General features: G+C 32.1%; 2 protein-coding genes and 1 long non-coding RNA gene across 5 annotated transcripts; 1 reads left to right on the plus strand and 2 right to left on the minus strand.

Annotated features, from left to right (window-relative positions):
- Positions 1-1,951: 1,951 nt before the first annotated feature.
- On the minus strand, positions 1,952-4,190 carry LOC148614677 (perlucin-like). The gene is made up of 5 exons (XM_088588953.1): positions 4,034-4,190; positions 3,437-3,543; positions 3,007-3,097; positions 2,558-2,798; positions 1,952-2,037 (listed from the first exon to the last, which is right to left on the minus strand). The coding sequence occupies exons 1-5, from the start codon at positions 4,071-4,073 to the stop codon at positions 1,998-2,000; spliced, it is 519 nt and encodes a 172-aa protein (XP_088445079.1). The 5' UTR covers positions 4,074-4,190; the 3' UTR covers positions 1,952-1,997.
- Positions 4,168-10,320, plus strand: LOC148614678 (uncharacterized). 3 transcript variants are annotated; one of them, XM_088588950.1, is made up of 4 exons: positions 4,168-4,306; positions 7,358-8,613; positions 9,673-9,713; positions 10,135-10,320. In XM_088588950.1, exons 2-4 carry the CDS (start codon positions 7,363-7,365, stop codon positions 10,229-10,231), a joined length of 1,389 nt encoding a protein of 462 aa, XP_088445076.1. In that variant the 5' UTR covers positions 4,168-4,306; positions 7,358-7,362; the 3' UTR covers positions 10,232-10,320. The 3 variants fall into 3 exon arrangements, with proteins under 3 accessions (XP_088445076.1, XP_088445078.1, XP_088445077.1); XM_088588952.1 differs by having other exon boundaries at positions 10,138-10,320; XM_088588951.1 differs by lacking the exon at positions 4,168-4,306 and adding an exon at positions 6,635-6,708.
- Positions 10,321-12,439: 2,119 nt separating this feature from the next.
- Positions 12,440-23,025, minus strand: LOC148614679 (uncharacterized). The gene is made up of 3 exons (XR_015923757.1): positions 22,788-23,025; positions 21,400-21,566; positions 12,440-15,472 (listed from the first exon to the last, which is right to left on the minus strand). It is a non-coding gene; the product is annotated as an uncharacterized LOC148614679 (long non-coding RNA).
- Between the last annotated feature and the right edge of the window lie 2,437 nt (positions 23,026-25,462).

Below are 25,462 nucleotides of genomic sequence, written 5' to 3' on the forward strand. Positions count from 1 at the left end.
TGGAAAACCATAAATCTGTGCTATACTCTTCTGGTCTCTCTACCAAGGACGATGATTGTGATTTACCGTCTATGTACTGGCTTCATAAATTCCACAAGAATCCATACAAACAATGTTTCATAGCTGGATCTGCAAAATGTACCACCAAACTGTCAAAGAGGGCGTGCAGTCCTACTACAACACTTGTTACTCCCGTAGAGGTATTAATTCAATGTGAATCCTGAAAAATTCCAAAGATCTTTTGAAGACAATCAGTTCAAGTCTATTATCTGAATATAATAGCATTAAAACCTATGATTTTTCAACACTGTATACTTCTATACCCCATACTCAGTTAAAATCCCGACTTAAAAACATTATACATCATTGTTTTTTCCCAAAAAAAGATGGTACACCTAGATACAAATATATAGTTCTTGTAGAGATTCCTCATACTTTGTAAGAAATAATTCCAAATCATCTTCCAAATATACAAAGGAAGATGTTTAAAAAATGCTGCAATTTTTAATCGACAACATATTTGTCCAGTGTGGTGGACGTGTTTTCCAACAAACGGACGGCATTCCAATGGGAACAAACTGTGCTCCTTTACTTGCTGACCTATTCCTTTACTCTTAAGACGTTAACTTTATAGCTGATCTGATCAGAAAGAAATAATATCGTTTGCCTAGATCCTTCAATTTCAGTTTCCGCTATATAGATGACATATTATCTTTAAACGATCCTAATTTCGGGGATTTGATACATCGCATCTACCCAAAAGAACTTGAGATAAAGGATACTACAGACACTGCGAAGTCAGCCTCATATCTTGACCTACACTTAGAAATCGATGGTAAAGGAAAACTATTGACCAAAGTTTACGACAAATGTGATGACTTTTCATTCAGAATTGTCAACTTTCCTTTCATCTGTGACAACATCCTTTCGGCACCTGCGTACGGAGTGTTCATATCACAACTCATACGATATGCCAGAGCTTGCCGAAACTACGCAGACTTTTTGTATCGCGCTAGAACTCAAAAAAATAGGCTTCTGGAAATGGGTTATGTTGCTACAAGATTGAAGTCATCACTACAGAAGTTTTATGGTCGTCATCATGAACTCGTGGATCGTTATGGTGTATCCATCTGCACCATGAAAACTGATTTATTCATCGGGTCATGGTTTTCCTTTCCTCGTTTGTCTACCCCGGACTTGACTTTTGATGAGCAACTCGGCGGGTGTTTCTAAAAAAGCAGAGGACGTTTACCCTACCGGTGCACCTGGTCCATGCTCCCAGTTTTAGTGAAGTCCGAGTTGCTCATTTGCTTTTGTTACTTGGTATGTATGATTATGTTCTTTATGTTCTTTGTTGTGTATGTCTGTTTTCCATGTCTAGTCTTTGTCCCTGGATTACATTGTTTAGATTACCGCTATAACCTTGGTTCCCTTGATTACTCTTTAATAATTTTGTGTTATGTTGTTTTTTACCCCTCTTAATACAATTTTGTGATTGGTTTAAGGAGGTAGACCTAGGGTAAGGGACATTACTCTTGAAATCAGTGATATGTTTGTATCATATTCAATTTCACCAAAGCCTTTCAAGCTTTCCTTTGAAACAGAATAAAATCAATCCAAGTTACTTTGATGCTTACAAGAGATTGATGTAAAATGCTGAATACAAACGTTTCGATGATTTGTACGAGTTGTGTCCCTTACCCTAGGTCTACCTCCTTAACGTTCAAGCAGAGACGGGTAAAGTTTAAGGTTTTCGAGGCATCAAAGCAGTGTTTTGATGTTGTTTACAGACTGTAGACATCAGATGACGTTAAGTGCCCATCTATAGGCAAGTTTAACGTTATTTATTATTACCTGATATTAATTTGAAGACTAGTCTAGTCTTATTGTTTAATCCTGGTAGGTCGATATAAAATTGTTCGGTAGATGAAAAGCAATATTGGAAAAAAACTAATGAAATATTATTTATTGAGCAATAATTATATGCACTACATCATTCATCCAATAATCTGTGTTGTATTTTGAAAATCGACAGCCCTGAAAAATATAGCATTTTAATATGTGTATATCTGTTTGTGGTTTAAACGTCTCATTTATATCATTTAGCTTTTTTTCTCAAATTGCATCAATATATTCCCAATTTATTCATTCCAGTTAACCACCCCGTGTACAAAGGAATGGGTAGTTTATCCCCTTATAACAACCGTACTACACAAATCTAAGTTCTAAATCGTTAAAGGTAGAGAATAGACTTCCTTACAACTGACGTACAATGAATGATACCTTAAGATATACATTTTATTTAGTCTGAAACTTTTATCAAGCAGAATTAAGCTGTAAAAAGTAAAAAGTGGTGTGTGATATAAGACGTCCTTGAAAGATAGTAATAACTGCTACTTTATAAACTTTGTTGCCTTACAAACTTTATTATATTTTCTTCTGTTCCTCTATAAATATATACATGTAAACTCAGTAATCAATGGGTGTGCTCTGTTTCGTATCTTTAACTGATATGTGGTGTTCATTTACTTCAATTCACTATTAATGATGTACTTACTGTTTTTCACATATGAAGTGTTCATTTCTGTCATTACAGTCCCAATCAGACCAAAATATATCATCATCTACCCATACATAGGCTAGACAGTTCTTATTCATAGCAAGTGTAGCGTTTGGGTCCGGTTTTCCTGGAGCCCATGCACTGTATCCTTTAAGAGGTATCCCGGTCTCTAGCCATCGCCATTGACCCTCAAACACTTGGTCCGATGCTCCAATGAAGAAGTTTTTGATTCTTTCACCTGAAAATAATAATTATTTCAATGAAACAATACTAGAATAAGGAAAATCTATTTAAGTAAACTTGTTTTCAGCCTTTTCGAGCTTAAGAGCTATTTACCTTTATATTAAACAAAATGTACAGACCCCTTTTAATAATCTTAGAGCTTACAACAGTATTTTTATATAATTTTCCTTTAAAAAACAGGGGCAAATGATCGACTACTATACCATCTAATACGCTGAGAATCTGTCTAATGAAGTTGTGTTTATCTGTTGCATCATCTGTTGCTAGGTATGCCTGTTTGCCTCTGCAGTATTGCTACAATATTATTTTTTTTATATCAAAGATTTAAATAGAATCAGTTTTATCGATTGAATTATCTTGGGTACCAGCCTGTTGTTGTAATAAAGTGATTTAATTTTGGAATTCTAGTTTCATACTTAGTAGTGTAGTAAATGTACTCTATATCTACGAATTACTATTTGTTTTATACATTTTTCTACATGATCATTGTAAAGAAGTATTCTTTTTACTACAGAAGCACCAACCTCATTTTGTTTACAATAAAGAATAGTAGTCATACTTTAAAGTACAGAAATTATTTTTACATAATTTATGCATGATGGACAAAAGTGCTGATATAATGACAATTTTTACCTGCGCTGATATCCAATTTCGTCTGTCATAACTGAAGAACAAACATTCTCCTTTGTATTCTGCCCAGTCTTTAGGACACTTTGATGCCGCATCAAGAAACCCTGCACCTGTGTATAAAAACATAAGCTCTTAAATGCTTTTAAAGTAAAATCAGAAGAACAAATGGCCTTTTTTTAAGTTCTAAGTAGAAATTTGATAAGAGACTAAAGCCAAACAAAGAAACTCGGGACAGGACCAAAGAAGCTTAATACATTTACAAGTCATCAAGATAACCTACAAGGAATCATGATGTGTGCTAATTACATGCTATGTGTTTACATTTACCAGTTACAGTAAAGTATCGCGTGTCGATATTCAAAAAGCAAGATTAGACAAAAATGTAAATGCCGAACATCCAAATTGTGACTTTTTACTTCTGTTCGATTGTCCATATTTGTGATACCTCAATCATTGCACCTCGAATTCCATTCGATAAAATGATTAGATAAACTTAACGAAGTGTTCAATCAGTATTAATTCCATTTTCTGCATTGTTCAATTCATTGATTACACCAATGCTAAAGCCTTGTGGCTGAAGTAAAATTATCTATTGCTTACCAATAATTAGAACCAAAGCACAGAAGACTATTCCGTTCATGTTTACTAATAGACTTTCTAGATCTGACCTATTGACCTTGTGTCGATGACATGAACATTAAAGATAAGAATATGTTCTGTCAGTGAAGATTTTAGCCTAACAAACGCATAGGAATGAGGTGACCTTAAAAGTGCAATAATAAATATGGATATGTCACTATGACAAAACAATAATTTTGATTTAGAAATTACTTGTTAAATGTCAGTAGATTTTTTCTATCATTCATTTTCTTTGTAAGTATAACTATGTATATTATTGTATGTTACAAGAGTACTATGCATGTGATTTGACGTCAATCTTTATTTGAACAACCAAAATTATATAGTTCAAGATCTTCGCCAATATTACTCTACATTGAGGTCAACCACCTATTTAAATATATTCGGTCTGAATTACATTACAAAGTTGTGTAAACGTTATACACGTTTTAAAACAACTATATAAAATAAACATTAAATACTGCAAGTGAAACAAAATTTTTTGAACAGTACACAAAGAGTGACTTAAAATATGAACTTGCATCTATTGAATAATGATATAAATCTCAAAGGCTTATATTGTATATTGAAGATTACCGTTTTTAACGATTTATTAATCTCGATATCAGGAATAAAATGTGTATGCAAGCATTCCTGTTAAGTGCGTTATAAAATATGTTTATTTTAGCTAAATATAATGTATTGGAAAGCACCAATGGGAATCTGATTATTTAAGCAAACAGTTAAAGCAAAACATCGTTTAGTGTAAAATTACCGATTAAAATTACACAATATCATGTTTTACATCATAAAAATGTGAAGAAAATCATAGAATAGAAGATTTTGCATGGCAATGTAGCGTTATGAAAACCCGGAAGTACACAATAAGATGCAGATAGGTTGGGTTGTCGGATTTCGATACGTTCTACATCGGAATTTCAGGAAGGACTTACAAACCCTATACGAGCTGCATGCGACTTATTTGGCATGGCTTATGTGTGTGCGTGTAAATTACTGTCCACCTTAATCATGTAAACAAACACACGTTACATTCCGAACATCAAATTCATATTTAATAAAAATATTAAACGCTATGTTTACAAAAATTATATTACATTCCGTAAAACTCCTTTACACACATACTCGGTGGCATTCCTCACGTGCCACGTGCGCCATCATGTATGAAACCAAACAATAACAATCGTCATTGAATAAACATTGTACCTGTCCATGTATGAACACTGTGATCTTATAATGCAAACGACTATTTCCATATCTAACCTCGTTAATTCGCCTTTTCCTTCATTATACAAAATACGAAGCAAAGTTTCATTAGCGACAATTTTAACTGAGATAGCTAGCGTAAAGTGTACAGTAAAAATAAACGAATATGGCGGGTCTGAAGTTATCGTGATACGTCACCAAAATGTAAAAAAAGTACCGTTATTGTCCTATTAGAATCGAAATGAATCACGGAAACTCCGTGGCCGAGCCCGTGGTAAGAAATGATAAATTGGAGTTTCTGTGATTTTTTACGTGGTGCGCTAAAATATTCATCAAATAACTACTATGAAAGAACCATAGTTCGTTGGATACAAATTTTCGTGGTTCTCATGGGTTTGATAAACCACGAAATTTGGTCCCAGTTGAAAAAGAAATGTCCCATTCATTTGTATGATATTTTTTTCTTATAACACGAATAATGGTACAGATGAATAAAAGTACTTTCCCAGTAAAACAGGCCAGTAGTTTAGTAAAACCGTATACACCCCTTTTAACTGGTAGTAGTTTTAATTTGGTAATAAAAATTCATTATACGATAATTACATTCTGGAAGCGTTGATTACATATTTCATATTCATAGAATGGATCTTAAGTAGCTGTCTTTGGAAGAATCATGCAAAATCTGAAAAATGTGATACACCCTAAAAAAGGTTACATATTTTTTATTTTTATAATTTATAATTAAGTTGTTTTATGGGTCTATACTATAAAATGTGTAATTATTCATTCAAATCTGCCTGCTCTTAGAAGATAATTAACATTTAAAATCCAGCATATTCTATTGTATTTAAGCGTCATTTACAGAGTTATGTCCCTTAATTTTGAAATCTACAGTGCATTCTATACAACTTTTATCTCCTAAGAGCATGGGTTATATGAAAAACTGAATGTTAATTTCTGTTTACTATGAAATTTCAGACAAAATATCAAAAATAGAAATATGTAGGCTTTTTACCCATGAATCACATTTTGCATGATCCTAAGCTGGAGTGCTACTTAAAATTTGTTGTTTTCATAGCGCCATTAATTCATTGATCATATAATTCATTCGTCATATAAGCGTTTAACGTTACTGAAAAAGAGTTCACATATCTCACTTCATTATATATCTTAGATAACATCCAAAGCAATGTGACAAAGAAACCATTTCTAATCTAGTTCAACCGAGAAACGAATTATAAATTTTCTGCGTGGTGTCATTTGGAAATTGAATTTCTCCAAAAAAACTTTCGGCGATAAATGTAATAAAAATGAGTCTATCTGTTTGATTAGTCAACCTGAAATGCGATAAACGATTCAAAACTATAAAATGAAAAACTCACTTTCTTTATAACACTAAGGACAAAATAATTCAACTGAGAAGTACGTTACAAGTAAGTAATTCTTTTCTTTTTTTACCTTTATACCTTGTTGTTTTTCATCTATATTTTGTTTTATTTCATTTTATCATTATTATTTTTTTCTTGTAAAATTTTGTTTTGTAAGTTCGTCTATGTATTTTATTTTAGAGAATTTTGAAACCAAGTATGAAAATTGTGTTTCACTCAAATTATGATAGTGAAATGTATTGCCCGGAACACCTATGTTATATGTAATTAAGAATTGGTCGTATTCGTATATACTTTGCGCTGTGCATCACAGTCTGTTTTCCATACTTCTTGGTTTTAGCATAACATTGATGGTTTATGTGGCAACAAAGACTAAACACATAAAACACCACAAAAACACAAACTAATTATGTAGATAAAAACAGAAACTTAACAATAAATGAGTAACCCGCATCAGATTCACCGGAAGGGTAAGCATGCAATTCTTTTCTAAAAGCACCCATGGCATTGCTCATAAAATGTCGAATTCAAATTGAATTAAAATAGAACAGCATGGGACATTAATAATGTTAAAGAAAAGTATTGTTGTACCACATAAAGAGAGTTTGATGTTTCCTTATTGTTTCTCAATAATCTATAGATTAAGTATCATGTAGGACAGCAGCATGTCACTTTTTTTTCTTTTATTTAATAGTAAATATGAGGAAAACAATCCATTTCTTTGTCCTTTTGGCTTCATCGTCATTAGTTTTACTACAAGGGATAAGTTCTGAACATACATTCTGTAGCACGGTTCAGTATATTCTCCCTGAAACACAAAACCACACCGCCTGTCTCACCAACGTAGACGCAAGTAAGGCGTGGAATGTCCAATACCACTCGGGAGAAATCTGTTCCTCTAAACGCAAAGGTCCAATATTAGAACCTTATTCAAATGATGCAATTCCGATGACTCAAAACAAAATAGCAGCTAGGAGGTTTACCAGATCTAGAAGAGTCCATCAGAGAACGAGTTTTAGAAAAAGTACAGATATACGTTCTATGACGTCTAAAATTGAAATGTCTCCAACAAGACGAAAAGTAGAAAAATTAACACGGATATCAACCCAAAGATCGATGGTAATTAGAACGGACACAAGAAGAACAGTAAGATTTGAAATTCGATACATTGGTGCCAGAAAAGTACGGAGAACAACACGAAATGGTAGGATTCGCTCAACAAGACGAATATTGGATGAAAAAAGAAATGATATACGCAGACGAATAGCTGTATCGGATAGATATTCAACGAGGAGTGATTTGCAAATAAAACGGACGAGGGAACACAGACGCTTTAAAATAAAAGAGAAGAAAAGGGAACATGTTCAAAACTCTTCTACTAACCGAGGTAAGATTTTCAGACAACCGTTGTCAAATATGCGCTTTAATAATGCTCGAAGAGGAAAGAAAAACCAGCAAGAAAGGTACCAAAGGCTAAATACCATCAATTTACAAAGCGTAAAACGTACAAAAGTTTATAAACAAAGACGTGTGAGTCGACTTTTGTTAAAAAGACGTCAGTCAAGTCAACTAAAAAGGGGACAAAACAGAATGCACAGGATGAAGAAGGGATCAAATGAAATACAAACACGTTCTCGAACTTCAAGAGAAAATGCTTTCCGAAGACGATTATCCTTAAATGACAGGCAACACAGACGGAGGGAAACTGGGCGTTACAGTCAAAGTCGTCGCCTGCAAATAAATCCATATAAACAATTAAATCAGGATGATAAAGTAAGATTTAAAAGATACAGTAACAGTCGTGAAAGGCTTGCTAGGAGCAGTGGTAGATATTTTCAATCGTCAACCAAACGTTTTGTTGAGCCATCGGATATCTTTATAAATCGCACAATAAAGTTTTCGGAGAAACCCGCTCCTGATGATGAATTCAGCGCATTTATTCCCTCAAAGGTATAAACTTTTCTCTTGTATTATCTTAAGATGTGAAAGATATGAATAATTTTACTCTTTTTGTATGACTAGTAACTACCAAAAAAAATATTTGCCAAATTACCGTGTGAGTTAGATTAACTTTGAAGTAGACATTTTCAAAAACCAGAATAATTGTTTTCAAATTCTACATTAAATCGTTGATTTTATTACGTACCATTATTTGAAAGCAATGTATGATAGAATGTACAATACACAAATTATCAATTAAATAATCAATAAGCCATGGTAAGAGAAAAAACATTACAGTACCAAAACGCTATCCTTTTTAACTTGGTTTAACCGTCGTTAATCTGGTTGTCGAAAGAGCAATCAACGGAACCAAGGTTATAGCGGTAATCAAAAGAACGCGATCCAGGGACAAAGACCAGACATGAAAAAAACAGACATACAAAACAAGGAACATAAAGTAACTTAAATCATACACACAAAGCAACAAAAGCAAATGAGCTACTCGGACTCAAAACAATGGTACGTAAGAGTCAAATAAACCGCATTATAGCATATGAATAAAGGGGCTAACGTCTTTAATTTGTTCAAAAGCCCAAGACAGCTGCATGTCGTATTTCACTGACTAGAGATCATATGGGTTAGGCTCATCATATATATATATATATATATATATATATATATATATATATATATATATATATATATATATATATATATATATATATATATATATATATATATAATTCAGTAAGAATTGGAATCAATTTTGTATAGATTGCTTTTGCACGCTGACGTCTTTAACGTCAACCATTTCGTGATTCAAAATAACATTTATTCTCAATATTAATATTTGAATTCCGTTATAAATTGAATGATAGTGAATGTTTCTAATTTTATGTTGTACAAAATAACCTAGTTTGAGTCAGTTCACACTCTATCATAAGTGTAAATTGCCGCAAACCAGGTTATTTCGTATACCAAGCTCAACAACTAAAACATTTCTTCATTGTATTGAAGATATAGATATATTTATCAAATGTTTAAAATTGTTCTATTTCATTTCAATAGCAAGATATAGATGCGGTTAACAACACTTCCAAGGAAGCAACGTAAGTATTAAAATGATTTAATCCTTCAATTACACGCTAATAACATCACAATGGACAGGTTTTTTCGTACAGTGACATTTTTTCTGGAGAATCCTTTACTAATTTTTTTACAAATACCTGTTTTATTTACCTTCCATAATCTGGTATTGAATTTAAAAAAGAAAAGAACGATAAATTACAGTTTAATGGTCGTGATTGGTAATACAAATATATTTGATAAGCAATATTGACCTCCTGCTATTACATTTTTTTGTTATACCATCTATTGAATGGTATCTTCACAGAAAATGCTTTTCTTTCACTCCCATATGTGTTAATGTATATGTTTTACCTGCCGTCGCTTAGCACTATTAAATGTGTGTGTATCTGTATGTTTATTTATTATTTGTCAATTTCACATGTCTTTTTTTTTCTTTTTCAGCAGTTCTGTTGTCCCTAAGATACAAGGGTACATGATAGCGGGATGTTTCGGCATGTTAGCAACTACAGTTCTGGGCGACAAAATCCCAGCATATTGAACATTCATATGACTTATACAATCGTTACTATATCAAATGGACCATTTTTTTTTCTTTTTTGTATTTGTAAATGAATATTTTTCAATTTCCTTCTTTCTTTGTTTTTGTTCTTACAGCTGGCTTGTATCTAATAAGCATCCCTATTTAATTCTTTATCTGAAGCCACGATTTGGTAGTTTTATCTCCTTCTTTGATGGCTAGATATCTGAGATTTCACTTTATTTGCGGTGTAATACGAACAAGTGATATGAAAAATTCGCCTTAGCGATTTGTTGTTATGTGATCGTGATGCTATGTTTTTGAAATCTGATTGGTCGAAAGCGACGAAATTATGGTTCGAACGTTGTTCACTGATAACAATTGGTGACGCTTAGACATCCAATCGATAGAATGTCCGCCATGGCAGATGCCGAATGTCAAGCGACCAAATGTTCCAAAGAAAGCATAGAGAAAAATATTTTATAATATCGCAAATCTGAACTCACTTTATGTAATTTCAAAATGATTTAGAAATTAAACAATTTGAATTGATAATTTTCATAACTTTTATACTTATTTTGAAGCCTTTAATTATTACAATTAATAACAGTTTAAGATTAATTATTATTGACCGAATTTAAGGCAAAGGGACAGATCTGTTCCAAAAGAAAAAAGCCTTATTCGTGAAGAAAATAACTTCATTTTGATATTATCTACAGTCATATAAGGCACCGACCATTTTATATTGCGGGGGGAGGCCTGGGATATTTTTGAAAAAATATATTAATTTCACTCTGAAGAAAAATGAAAAAATTATTTTTGCTGTGGCAAGTAAAAAAAATAAATGATGTTACCAAATTGGTAAAAAAAATAATAATGCTGTATTCTGTTTTTCATAAAAAAAAATTAAAAAAAAAGTTTATCATAAACTGTATCATAAACTGCCATTCAACATGTTAAATTATGTGTGAAGAAGTATGTAACAAATGTCATTAATATAAATATTATACGGTTTATAGTCGCAAAATTCATGATGTTATAATGAGCAACTAAATGGGTATCAATATCCAGATACTTTAGATTTATATTAATCCAGTATGTTAAACTATTAAGAAGGGTGCACAAAAATACACTAAAAACTATCACTAAACATTATGACCAATTTATATTTTATCTCCAACAGTAAATAGATAAGAATACCAGGCCTTTCTATTATTTTCTATTGTGTTTCCCCAACGCTGTACTTGTGTAGACTTCTTACTAATTTTTGCTACCTATAGTTAAACACCAAGGTTCTTATGTACCAAACCGGAAAAGCTGCCCACGCTGAAAGAGAAATGGAGTGCTACAACCTTAGGACGAAGTTAGGTGGAATCATCTGGAGCGGTTATATTATCTTTAGGGCAAACTCTACTGTACTCTAGACCACCAAATTAGGATGGTAACCATCAACATATTAGAAGCCAGAATAGCCAGACAAGCTTTTGTAACCCTTGGACCAATCTAGAGGAGCAGAAACACCAGCCTCGAAACAAAACTCATAATATACGAGACAAATGTCAAATCAGTTATTTTGTATGGATCGGAGACTTGGAAACAGACGAAGAAAATCGAACATGACCAACAGGTCTTCGTAAACAAATGCCTCAGACAGATTCTACAAATCAGATGGCCTGATAAATTTACTCCTTACCAAATGTTTGCTAGCCTACTTTTAGTTATTTGATGTATAGATATGTTTGAAATCCATAGCCACATCAGTTTCAGAAAAGAAACATTCATTCACAAGAATTGAAAGATAAGACCTAAATACAAGAAACTGACAAGAACAAAAATCCTGATTTTCAAATTCCTGTCCCTTTTTTTTTTTAAGGATTGACATTTTGTAGGGGCGGGAGCGGGATGCCGATCTACTCATTTATTTTACTTATTCTTAATAATAATAAAATATGTGATTGAACTGAATCTTTACTTTTGTATGCCTCCCACCCCCCTCGTAAAGTTGACTGGCCAAAAAAAATCTGCCATATTCCTGAAAAAACTTATAATTCATTTCCTATTGAAAAAAGTAAAAAAGTTTTAAAAAGAATAGAAAAAATTATTTAGCATCATTGAAAATCCCAGGCACCCCCCCCCCCCCCAGTATAAAAATGGTCAGTGCCTAAATGATGTTGATCACCCTTTATAACTTAAATTGTTATTATCATTTAGACAACGCTTTGCCACTGTCATGTCCCTTTATTTGAAATCTCATTATAAAGGTCCAATGTTTTGTTGAAATAGAAAAGATAAATCTTCATATTAAAAATGATACTCAATTAGTAGTCATCGATCACGTAATTATGAACGCAAATACTATGCACCTGTTGAATTTTTACGTTCTGTGGCACTTTCGGTCGTATTTTGGTTATTCGCTCTCCACAGAAAACCATTCCTATAATTTTCTATGTAGTTTTGCGAACAATACGTAGCACTCCGTGATATGTAATCGAAGTCTACAGAAAAAAAAATCATTAAAAATTATACAATCACTTACGTGAAAAGATCCATTATTGCTATTTTATTAATCGAACAGATTCATTGTCGTTATCAACAAGCTGTCGTGGCGAATGTCAGTTATTATATTGGAGATAATGGCAGATATTTTATTACAGACGTTTGAGACCATAGCGAAATGTATTACATATCTTATTAATTCCTATAATGCATTTTACGTTGAGCAGTACTTTGTCTCAACCAGTCATCAAAACTCATGAATATATTTTAGAAACATAAAAAAATACATATTTATCAAATAGTGCTGACTTTTACAGACAAAGTGTTAAGTGACATCATAACAAAAAATGGACTTGAGCCACCTGATGTCGGAAATATTTAATTATTCAGGCGACAAGCTTGGTAATCTGATCTGTTCAACCACATTTCATTCAAATATTTCCATCAATATATTAGCAAAATACAAACAGAAATATGAAACAGATCACTTAGTGCAGTGTCAGAAAGTGTTAAAAGCAAACATTATAAGTTCTCTGATAGAAGAAAGATACTAAAAGTATAACGTGATTAATGTAAAAACGTTTTAGGATGGACTTCATGATACTTGGTTCATTTCACAACCAACAGATAAATATTTCTCATACATTATATATGAAAAATACAGTAAACTAGTAGTCATTCAAACACACACGAGAATTTTGAGAATACTAATACTAATACTACTATGCAGTCCGCGGTTAAAAATCCGACTCTAGTATTTACTATTAATATTTTATTATAAATATGTATAAACGTTATGATGGTCATCAACATGCTTTCAGTCATTATTTTTTTTATTTTTAATACATAGATAAATAAACTCGATGTTTCAATTACTTGAATTAATATGAAATGATACTCATGGCCAATACATAGTATAGTATTTTTTATATTCATTGTTGTTTATCGAAATCTGAGTTTTCAGGAACCAATTTAATCTGGTTGTTATTCCTGTGGTTTGTGATATCAAAATAAAGGAACATCGTATGAATCATATTAGAAAGATGATTTACTCTCCTTTACTTTACATTGCTTGAAAGAAATTTCAACAAACGAAGTTTGATTGTAATTATATTATTGTGTAGAAATTGTTCAGAAGATAGGTTTTATAAAACCATGTTGATAATCGAGCGAAACCTTCAGAACGAAAACCAATCTGTAACAACGATCATTCCACGATACATTGTATGCACTGCAAATTCATTTCTGATATCATACACGATAATCAATTTTCGTGATGAGAAGTGAAGATTGAGACCATACAAATATTGAATTGTTACATCACTCATCTTATCAGAAATATCACATCCAGTCTTCTGTGGGATTTCGAAAATTTAAATATCATTTTCAAGCAAATTTACTTCCAGATACAAGACTTTGACTACAGTAAATATGTTCTCTTTAAAATTAAGATAAAACGAGTGAATACTTTTGAAGAATAATCAACTCCGTAAATGTGCATGGAAAAGCTGCCTGCAGTTGAACGTAATCCATATTTCCGTTTTTTGAAGGAATTCCTGTTTCTTAACAATGTTTTGCATTCTTTTGGTTCTTGTAAGTGTATTAAATTCAGTTTTTTGTTACGATTTTCTTTGTACAGACTTTTTCTCTTGATTATCCTTATTTCTCTAACATTGCTTTACAGCCATGTTTCTCTATCATTGCTTTACAGCCATGTTTCTCTATCATTGCTTTACAGCATTATTTCTGTATCATTGCTTTACAGCCTTATTTCTCTATCATTGCTTTACAGCCTTGTTTGTCTTTTCTAGGAAACAGGAATTCCTTCAAATTCAAAAGTATTCATTTGTTTTAAGAAATCATTTTCTAATCTTATTTCATACAACGTATAAAATTCTGAATAAAAGTATATTGTGGTATTGTGGTAAAAGTATTACTCAAAATTTTCATATCATTAGGAAATGAAACCTTTGTTTGCTTTTTGGTTTAAACCAATATATTTCCTGGAAAGGGACGTAGTGGCAATGACGGACAATTATTGTACAAAAATAGTGTTGGTACGGTATGCCAGACCTACAATTCTTGTCAAATATTAAACCAAAACAGGGTATTTTAATCGGTAACTAATTAAAACAAGTTCAATGTGTGTTTGTAACTCCTAGCAAAACAAGATTTAAGTACCTCTCCTCTGCGTAAAAATGAACATATTTGAGTATTGACAGTTAAGAGTTAACAGAGTACTCATTTATCTTAATGAGCAAGATTCATTAAGTAATCCTTTAGAAAAAAATGTCAGGTTTATATCTATATGTAAGCCTGATGCCTCATATTAATGTGTGACAATATTAACAAGATTGAAATTAAAAGTATAGGCATACTTCTTCATTTAATAGTAGTTATGAAAATTGATATATGGCCAATGAGTAGTTAATGTTCCTTATTACTAAAAAGAAACGATTTTGTAGAAAAATGTTTATCTTGATTTTATGTCTGATATGAAAATGATCTAAACGCTTCAATGTAGAACGAAAGGTAATATTATGCTAAATAAATATATCTAATTAACTCAAATCACAATCATTAAGAGCAAATTCTTCGACACGTTAGTCTCTACTTGTAATATGTGTCTGTGTTGTAGATTCTCCCTTTCATGCACCAGCAATTCTCCAGCGGATATAAACAATATCCTTTTAGGTAATTAAGACATTGATGATCTCCACAGCATTGGTCTTTTCCCGGGACGCATGACTCCATGTAGTTTGCACACTGAAATAAAATGAGAGGTTACACTTACATACGAAGTTCAAAACCCTTTTCCTACCAAGGCTTCTCTCTACTCCCTTAACATAACAGAAGATGACCAAATTAATATAAACGTTTAATTGTCCTTTTTTCCTTCTTTATGCCAATATTCTCTCTTCTCAATTTTACCATTAAGTCTTTTCTCCATGCCCTTACCATACGAGAATATTTTAAATAGTCCATCATCCTATCAATGAATATTTCCTATTAATAAATATTACATGTGCACTGGCTATCAGTAAGGATTCCCTGTACTATTTCCCCTTCATATCAGTGATAGTTTCCTGTGCTCTATAACCCTACAAGAAAACTTGTCATATGCTTCCTCGTCGTACCACTAAGTCCTCTTTTTGCTCCCTTTCCCAACCCTACATCCGTTAGGTTTTTCATTGAACCTTCCCCTAACAGCAGGACTTTCAAAGTCTCAGTGACTGGGCTTTTGATACAATTTTCAGTGACATTTCCGTCTTGGTGTTCACGTCATTTTCCCTTTACTATAATATCAGAACGGTAATTACTGTTATTATATAGTAATAAATATTTTCCTATTCAAATCAATAGAAAACAAAGCATGCAACATATCCCGGTATTTGCACGCAAAATTTCATTCGTATCTGGAAAAATTCGGAGACGCTCCAAATACGTTTTTAAATTTATTGCACTATTGTCGTCTGCTAAAAAAGTGGCTGAACAGGATATTGACAGGTTGTTATAAAAATGGCAATGACCTCTTTATATGGGTCTTTCGTGTTTGGTGACAGTTATTGTGATTCCATTTTTCTTCCAAATAATACAAACAAAAAATGCATTCCTTCCAATTTTACTACAATTGATCAAACATTCATAAATTCATATTGCACTAGTTCATATATTTATTATGCATCATATTTGAACTAGTGCAATAAAACACATACAACGTTGTCAAATGCATTATATCCAACAAATTAGTATAATGTTAATTGAAATATTTATTACTATATGATAAAAGGGTTATTGCATGAATACTGGTAAATATTGTCCCGAGCAGAATATTATATTGCACGAGCTTGCGAGTGCAATATAATATTCTGCTCGGGACAATATTCACCAGTATTCATGCAATAACCCTATAGTATTACATTGATATTCTTTTACGTAATTAATAATGTCATAGAACTAATTCTTCTACAAACATCGACCAATACTACCCTTGTTTATGAATAAAGAGTCAATAGCTATTCTTACATTCTTCATTAAGACTAAATATTTATATGTTACCAGTTATTATATATAGAAATATTATACGATTATTAACGATATTTATTAGACAATGGTAAAATTGAAACTAGTCACACTAAAGAAAAAAATTGAGATAGCTTGTTCGTATCTAAATAGTTAAAAGTATAGTATTTCGGAAAAATTTTACGTTATGTTATTAATAAATATAATTTTCCCAATAGAAAATGCTTAATGAATTGATAGGTAGTCTAATAGTCTAATTAGATATAGCAATCATTAAAACAAAACGATTACTGTATTCTTCGAGAGGTGATTTTTACTACAAAATTGAAGTCATCATTACATATGTTTTATGGTCGTCATCATGAATTCGGTATGGTGAATCCATCTGCACCATGAAAACTGATTTATTCAACGGGTCATAGTATTCCTTTCTTTGTTTGTCTACCCCGGACTTGACTTTTTGTGAGCAACTCGGCGGGTGTCTCTAGAAAAGCAAAGGACGCTTACCCTACCGGTGCACCTGGTCCATGCTCCCAGTTTTTAGTGGAGTCCGAGTTCCTCAGTTGCTTTTGTTACTTGGTATGTATGATTTTAGTTAATTTATGTTCTTTGTTGTGTATGTCTGTTTTCCATGTCTGGTCTTTGTCCCTGGAGTACATTATTTTGATTACCGCTATAACCTTGGTTCCATTGATTACTCTTTAAAGACCCAAACCATGATATATCTGTGTATCTGTGTTCTGTTTTATTTTGACTTCAGATTTTACCAACTTTGACAGACGACAACTGTGTGCCATCTGTTTGTCTTGTGATATACCGGAATTAATTAATCGTAATTGAAGCAGGAGCGATGGTTTTAACGCGATAAAATCTGGTTCAATCCACCATTTCCATCGAATAGGCCTGTATCAAAAACCATTGTGAAAGTGGCGCGGTTATTTCAAACTTTACAGTTTTTTGCCTCGATATTGCCATTTTTTATATGACCTTTCCTTTTTTGACTGTCCCTTTGACTATTGCTTACAGTTTAACTATAAATTTGGTAACTTTCTAATCAATCTTTACTTATACAACTTTAAAAAGCACAAAAATTAAAAACAAACACACACACTACAAGTAAAAAAAATCGATAGTAGATATACTGCAATGTAAGAAAATAACACATGCTGAAATACGTTAAGCATACAATTTTATATCTATAGATACAAACAAGTGGTTTGCAGTGAGGGTGATTTTCCTATTTACCCAGTAATGGTAAAAATTAATCACCCTGTTATATGTTCAATTAATCTTGCATAAGTATCTGAGTATGTCAAGATATAAAATTTGTGTATGTAAAGAAAGGAAATATATTACGAAGAATAAAGTGTGTTGCCTGTTTGATTTCATGGCATTTGTGTCAATTATTTTACCAAGAGATTCTTGTAGGATAGTCACTGTGTTTTTTGTTATATTTCTAAGCAAGAAGGTAACATCAAAAGACCACCAAATATAAACAAATAATACGTGCTAAAAGGAGAAGATTAGGCCATATTTTTAGTTCATGTTTAGAATACGCTGTATGACGAAAATCATTTATCTATTAATGCCAACAATTTGAAAGCAACGCTAAAATATGCAAGAACATTAATTTCTTGGTTTGTAGAAATTGCACGCATTATACAATTAACACATAACGTTTAATATCATATGTGCTCCAACTTTACTTAAATTAACATATAAACTGTTTCATTATTAATTATGCATTAACAATAATAACAAATTACTTGTGGAAGAACAGAATACAAAGCTTATTGTTTGGTTCTTGAAGATTTTAATGAAATTTATATTAGATGGTGTTCTTATTATTGATTAGCGATCTTGTTATTGCGAAACCAAAAAAAAGTGAAATAATAAGTACGATCTATCAACTATATATATTATTGAGTGAAAATGTCTCCACCGCATAATTGGATTTGCGAAAACTTAAAGTGCAAAAGGTAAATACTGCTCCGTACTTTTTGACAAGGTTGGACATATTTTATGTTTTTTGTAGTTTTTTTGTTTTGTGTGGTTTTTTGTTTTGTTTTTGGGGTTTTTTTTGTGTTTTGTTTTGTTTTTTTTTTTTGTTTTTTTTTTTTTTTTTGTTTTTTTGTTTTTTTTGTTTTTGTTTTTTTTTTTCTTTGTTTTTTGGGGTTTTTTTTGTCTAACGTCAGACTTAGTTCCTAGAGTTCAATGTGTTGTTCCTAGCTTTGTTGTTAATCAACCTATTTTATCTGCCAAGCGAGTCTATTCATCCATTCAAATTATAGTCTCAACCGCTTAGTTCCAAGAAGCTTGATTATCACATAAATATATTTTCGCAATGAAAACGTCTGGTGTTTATTCAACCAAACATACTGTAAGACAGTTTAAAAGGACAAACGTTTTAAAATAAGATATAAAAGCATTTTGATACTCATTTAATAATGTTTTTGAAACAATTTCCAAATGTTTATCTAGCCGATTTAGGTGTAAATTTAGCTAAAAAGATGTTTCCAGGATATCTCCGATTAAGTACAGGCTAAAATTGCAAGCAGCGCAATATAATATTTAAGGTTAAAAACTTCTATACTGGTCAATCTGTAGTTATAAGACGTTTACACTTTTTTTTCAAGTCAAAATGGAATTGGTTCTTATTGATTTAATTGTCGACTTGAAATTTGAAATGAGTTATTTTTCTTTGACACATATTCTGTAAGAACTGGCGTATTTTATTTATTCTACTTTAGTTTTTATAATGGTTTATACGAAGGCAAAACATTTCTGTTAATTAAATCTCCCAAAATCCTTTAGTCAGATCATTTAACTTCTGACAATTTGTTACATTTTTAAAAAGAAAACATATTCAATATAACACAATGTAGGTCGGTTTTCGTAGTTTCAAATTCGATTTAATGTATCGCACGGTAAAACAAAAGATTTAAAAGCTTATATAGAGCTTGAAAAAATCAATAGATTTTCCGATATATTAGATTTGAATGCTTCTGATGAAAGGTTACTCCTTGAAATACGTGTACAGCAAAATTTGCAAAATATATGATTGGTATTTTTGTATTTAATAACCATCCGGTCGATGCTACTGCTGGTGGATCAAAGGTCCACGAGAGTAAATATCAACCCAGGAGTCAGATTTATCTGACCTCGAATTATATCAGGTTTTATTTATCACACCTATCAAAATTGGCAGTATTGCAAATAAAAATCTCTCAAAGATGGATTTGGTTATTTCGATGGTTTTGGTTTTGAGAGCTTCTTGTATACAATTTTTTCAAAATTTGCAAAAATATATAATTGATTTTTTTTTTTTGTATTTAATAACCACTTGGTCGAAGCCACTCTTTGTGGACCAAAGGTCCTCAAGGTTATTCATCGACCCAATTATAATACATTTTATTTACCACACTTTACACTAAGGCTTCTTTACTTGTATAAAACATGGTAGAACCTTTGGCTTTTTATTTAGTTTTTGTTTTGAGTACATCTTGTATACATTTTTTTTATTAATATCTTTCTAAATATTTGATTAAATTGCTGCTGATGAGAGACAACTCAATGAAACACGTGTAAAGCACATCAAAATCTGTAAATATATGATAAGACGTTTTGTATTTAGTAACCACTTGGTTGATGCCACTACTGGGGGACCAAAGGCCTCCGAAGGTATTTACCAATCCATTAGTCAGATTTTTCTGATCCCGAATTGTATTAGATTTTATATAACACACTTATAAAAATTTGCAGTATTACAATTTTCAAAAAATCTAAAACATATCAACACATATATGAAGTTGGTTAAAACATGTTCTTAAGGCTAGTCAAGCCTCCCGCTTCCATTAAGTGGCAAAAGTTAAACAAGCCTTGTCAACAAATTATCAAACTAGACAACTATATTCATAGAAAAAATATTTCTTTTGGCTAATAAAGACTACAAGAAAAAAAAACATTTTTTACTTTTTTGTGATTAATTAGTGTCTTTCATTATTATGTAGATCATGAACACGTTTGCTTTAGTAGCGGTGAACTTAATTGGTCAACTATGTTTTTCGAAAGTTTATTACAATCAGAGATCGTTCGATCATATTTGACAGTGTAACCTTCATTAGCAATTATTTACCGATCAATAATCATACAGGAGATCTAGGATTACTTCAAACAAGATTTGATAATTTTCTTTTGTTTTGGTAAAGGTTTAGCATAGGAAGGAAATCTTAAATGAGATCATAAGCTGTTGGATTTAAGACCTGGTTTCGCTCTAACTATATCGACAATTTGTTTAAAGTAAATGCAATTAACGTTAATCCTTCGATGCTCTCTGTTTATTGAACTATTACCAGATTTCTTGTATTAATCATGGGGCAACTATAAGGTATGTCCTTTGATATACTCTGGTAGAAATGGCCGATGTTGGAATTGGTATTTGGTTCTAATGCTGCCTGCTGATGAGATACTATTCCTTTAAACAAGTGTACAGGATACCTAAATCTGCACTTTTCTACATGATTGGTAATTTTGAATTTATGATTAATACTTTTACGAAACTACTTTACCATTTATAACATAGATATACATGTTTTAATTCGAAGAAAGTCAAATTCGCAGACATAGTGACCCTTTAAAACATTTTAACTGAAGTTTTTATTTGTATTTACCTGCGCCTCGGAGCCACTAACTCTGCTGTTGCCGCTTTGATATCTTCTTAAAAATCGTATAAATGCTGGTTTTGTGTTTTCTGATGTAACCGGCTCAAACATAAATATTAAACAAAGCCCGACAACCATGCATGTCTTGGTATACCATTTTGAAATGCCTCCCATTTCTGCAAAAAAGGCAACTGAGTTAAGATCACTGAAATTCAAACCATGCATGTCCTGGTATAGCATTTTGAAATGCCTCCCATTCCTGCAAAAAAAGCAATTGGGTTAAGATCACTGAAATTCAAACAATGCATGTCCTGGTATAGCATTTTGAAATGCCTCCCATTCGTGCAAAAAAAGGCAACCGAGTTAAGATCACTGAAATTAGAACCATGCATGTCTTTATATAGCATTTTGAAATGCCTCCCATTCCTGCAAAAAAAGCAACTGAGTTAAGATCACTGAAATTTGAACAATGTATATCTCGGTATATCATTTTGAAATGCCTCCCATTCCTGCAAAAAAGGCAACCGGGTTAAGATCACTGAAATTCAAACAGTTTCTTTTTATCATTTTAATCCGGGCGTGTTATTCTACCAATTTCAGTCTGTACCCGTGTAAAGTGTTTATATTGTCTCATTTATTTGTGGGTTTAAACATACTTATGATATCCACTTCTGTTTTCTGTACTTTAATTTACTTTTAAAAAGTGTCTGATAACGATCATACTGACAAAATTTTGATTCAAATTTTACTCGTTGCGTACAATCAGTAATATCTAGAAATTGTTTTAAGTAATCAAATATATTTTACATAAACACTTGTTGACGAATTATATGTATTTTGTATGTACTCTAAATCGGGAGAGTTCCCTAAACACTTTATTGTTAAAACAAAATATAACACTTTGTTTTAATATGTAACATACCCTTGTTGCCTTTTGTGTATCAAGTAGACAGTTAGGGTTATGAACTGTTTCCACTAATCAAGTACCAGTCTTTAAAATTTCAGACACTACCTATGCATTTTGAAGTGATTCCTTGTGACGAAAACCTCACCTGTAACAATGCTCTTTCGGTCTCCATATGCTATAATGTTACCTAACGATAGTCCTTTTCGTATTCCTATATGTGTGGTTTGTTTTTTTTTAACTTACACAACCGTCTGCCCCTTAAATGTTTTCGTACAAAAACCACCGAAACTGAGCCTGGAAAAGGTTTTGGTAAAGTTTCGACAAAGTTTTCTGAAGCCGTTTTGACTGATATACAGTTATTTCATAATAGTAAATAATGCACTATATTACAAATAACAAGTGTGGCACATTTGCTTGTAATCAATAATCATATGGATTTAATGCATTGAGGGGAAAAAATTAAAAAAAAGAGTCAATATAACAAACTCACCTAACTTATGTTTTTTTTTCCAATCTTCGTCAGTTCCTTGTTTCAAAAAGTGGAATGTTGCAATTTCACTCACTATTTAATGACAGAGCCTTCCTCCACTATTTTGTCACAGATAATGCTATAATATTATTGGTAACTTCTGGTGACAGAAATATAATACAGTAAGCAAGGGAGAGTAGTTATTCCCATGATAAAGTAAAGTAATTTACACTTTGAGCCAATGGAAACTTACACTGTATTTATCACTATTTAGGATACAATAACATCAAATGTAGTCTCTAGATAATGCAGTTTCATTTATAAGGTGTGATAGTCGCGTAATTACGCGCACAAGCTTTTACATTTAACAATATATCAATGCAAATATACCGCAATTAGTTTTAATAAATAATAATTCTATTTTTCTTATTGCACATTTGCTTGATTCTAACTTAGATATTAAAGCAAACTTTATTAGCACTACAATTATAATAAAACAAACTGAAGTAGGATGGCGTGTTTACTACTATTGTTTAGGTTTATTGCATTTTGAAATATAAATATTTAAAACGTTTTAATATTATTATCAAACCAACATGTGTTGAAAACATCATTCACATATCAAAGTTGGTTAAATAATTCTGTTTCAATCTGAACTGTAAAGACCACTATCATGAGTAGTTACTTGTTAAAGCAACTGTTTTGACACATAAAAGAATGATACATAACATATTTCATTAACATGTATGTTAAAATAGCTACAAAACACTAAAACAGTATCAAAGGGTAATCAAGGGAACCAAGGTTATAGCGGTAATCAAAAGAATATAATCCAGGGACAAAGACCAGAAATGGAAAACAGACACACACAACAAAGAACATAAAGTAACTAAAATCGTACATACAAAGTAACAAAAGTAAATGAGCAACTCGGACTCCACTAAAAACTGGGAGCATAGACCAGGTGCACCGGTAGGGTAAGCGTCATCTGCTTTTCTAGAAACACCCGCCGAGTTGCTCATAAAAAGTCAAGTCCGGGGTAGACAAACGAGGAAAGGAAAACTATGACCCGTTGAATAAATCAGTTTTCATGATGTTGATGGATACATCATAACGATCCACGAGTTGACGACCATAAAACTTCTGTAGTGATGACTTCAATCTTGTAGCAACATAACCCCGTTCCAGAAGCCTATTTGTTAGAGTTCTAGCGCGATACAAAATGTCTGCATAGTTTCTGCAAGCTCTGGCATAACGTATGAGTTGTGATATGAACACTCCATACGCAGGAGCCAAAGGGATGTTGCCACATATGAAAGGAAAGTTGACAATTTTGAATGAAAAGTCATCACGTTTGTCGTAAACTTTGGTCAATAGTTTTCCTTTACCATCGATTTCTAAGTGTAGGTCAAGATATGAGGCTGACTTCACAGTGTCTGTAGTATCCTTTATCTCAAGTTCTTTTGGGTAGATGCGATGTATCAAATCCCCGAAATTAGGATTGTTTAAAGATAATACGTCATCTATATAGCGGAAACTGAGATTGAAGGATCTAGCCAAACGATATTCTTCCTTTCTGATCAAATCAGCTATAAAGTCAGCAATCAACAATCAACAATCAACAATCGATTTTAAAAAGATATATAGTTGGAACAAAGAAAGTATTTCTTAAACTGTTACCAAATTTCTCCAAATAAAAATCAGTATGAGGACCCTAGAATGCATGTCAAATTCTGCATTTTTTAGAGTTAATTTCCTTGAAATCAGGAATTAGTTTTGTGTGTGCTGTGCTATGTTTCCATATATAATGTCGCTTATAAACTGTATATCTTTTTTCGAATATTATGACTGTTTGTACTTCACTTTTAGAGAACATGGAGCCACTCCAAGACGCTTGTGGTCGTATTACTTAGTATGTGTCTTTTGTAACATAAAACTGGTATATATCCCTTCACGAACAAGAATCTTTCTCAAGAATACTTACTTATTCATTATATATGTATCAGATTTTATTTATTATATATAACAAAAATTTTCAAAATGCAAATTCCTGAAACATTGAGACTCCACTCATTGTATTGCACATGGCAAACCTTCTCGGTGATGGGTTTGGTTTCCTGTTTTAATGTGTTTGGATTTTTGTATTTCTTGTATACAATTATTTTTAGGATTTTCCTATATATTTAATTTTAATGCTGCTGGTGGGATGCATTTTTATAGCATTTCAAAGTTCGCAATAAATATGATTGATATACCTGTATTTGATAACCACAGGGTCGGTGCTACTGCTGGGGGACCAAAGGTCCCCGAATTCATTTAACAACCCACTAGTCAGAATTGTCTGACCTCCGAAATATAAGATTGTGTATATCATATTGATCATATTGGTATTAACAAAAGTTGAAAATACATAAAACACTGTGGCTTCATTCCTTGTACTACACATTGTAGAACCTCTCTGTGATGGATTTGACTTCCTGTATTACATATGGTAGAACCTCTCTGTGATGGATTTGACTTCCTGTATTACACATGGTAGAACCTCTCTGTGATGGATTTGGCGTCCTGTTTTACACATGGTAGAACCTCTCTGTGATGGATTTGGCGTCCTGTTTTACACATGGTAGAATCTCTCTGTGATGGAATTGGCTTCCTGTTTTGATAGATTTTAGTGTTGAATACTTAATTCTTGTTTA

The sequence above is a fragment of the Perna viridis genome, chromosome 6, assembly GCF_037379345.1.
Source record: "Perna viridis isolate PV_CMFRI_1.1 ecotype Kerala chromosome 6, ASM3737934v1, whole genome shotgun sequence".
Taxonomy (NCBI): Eukaryota; Metazoa; Mollusca; class Bivalvia; order Mytilida; family Mytilidae; genus Perna; species Perna viridis.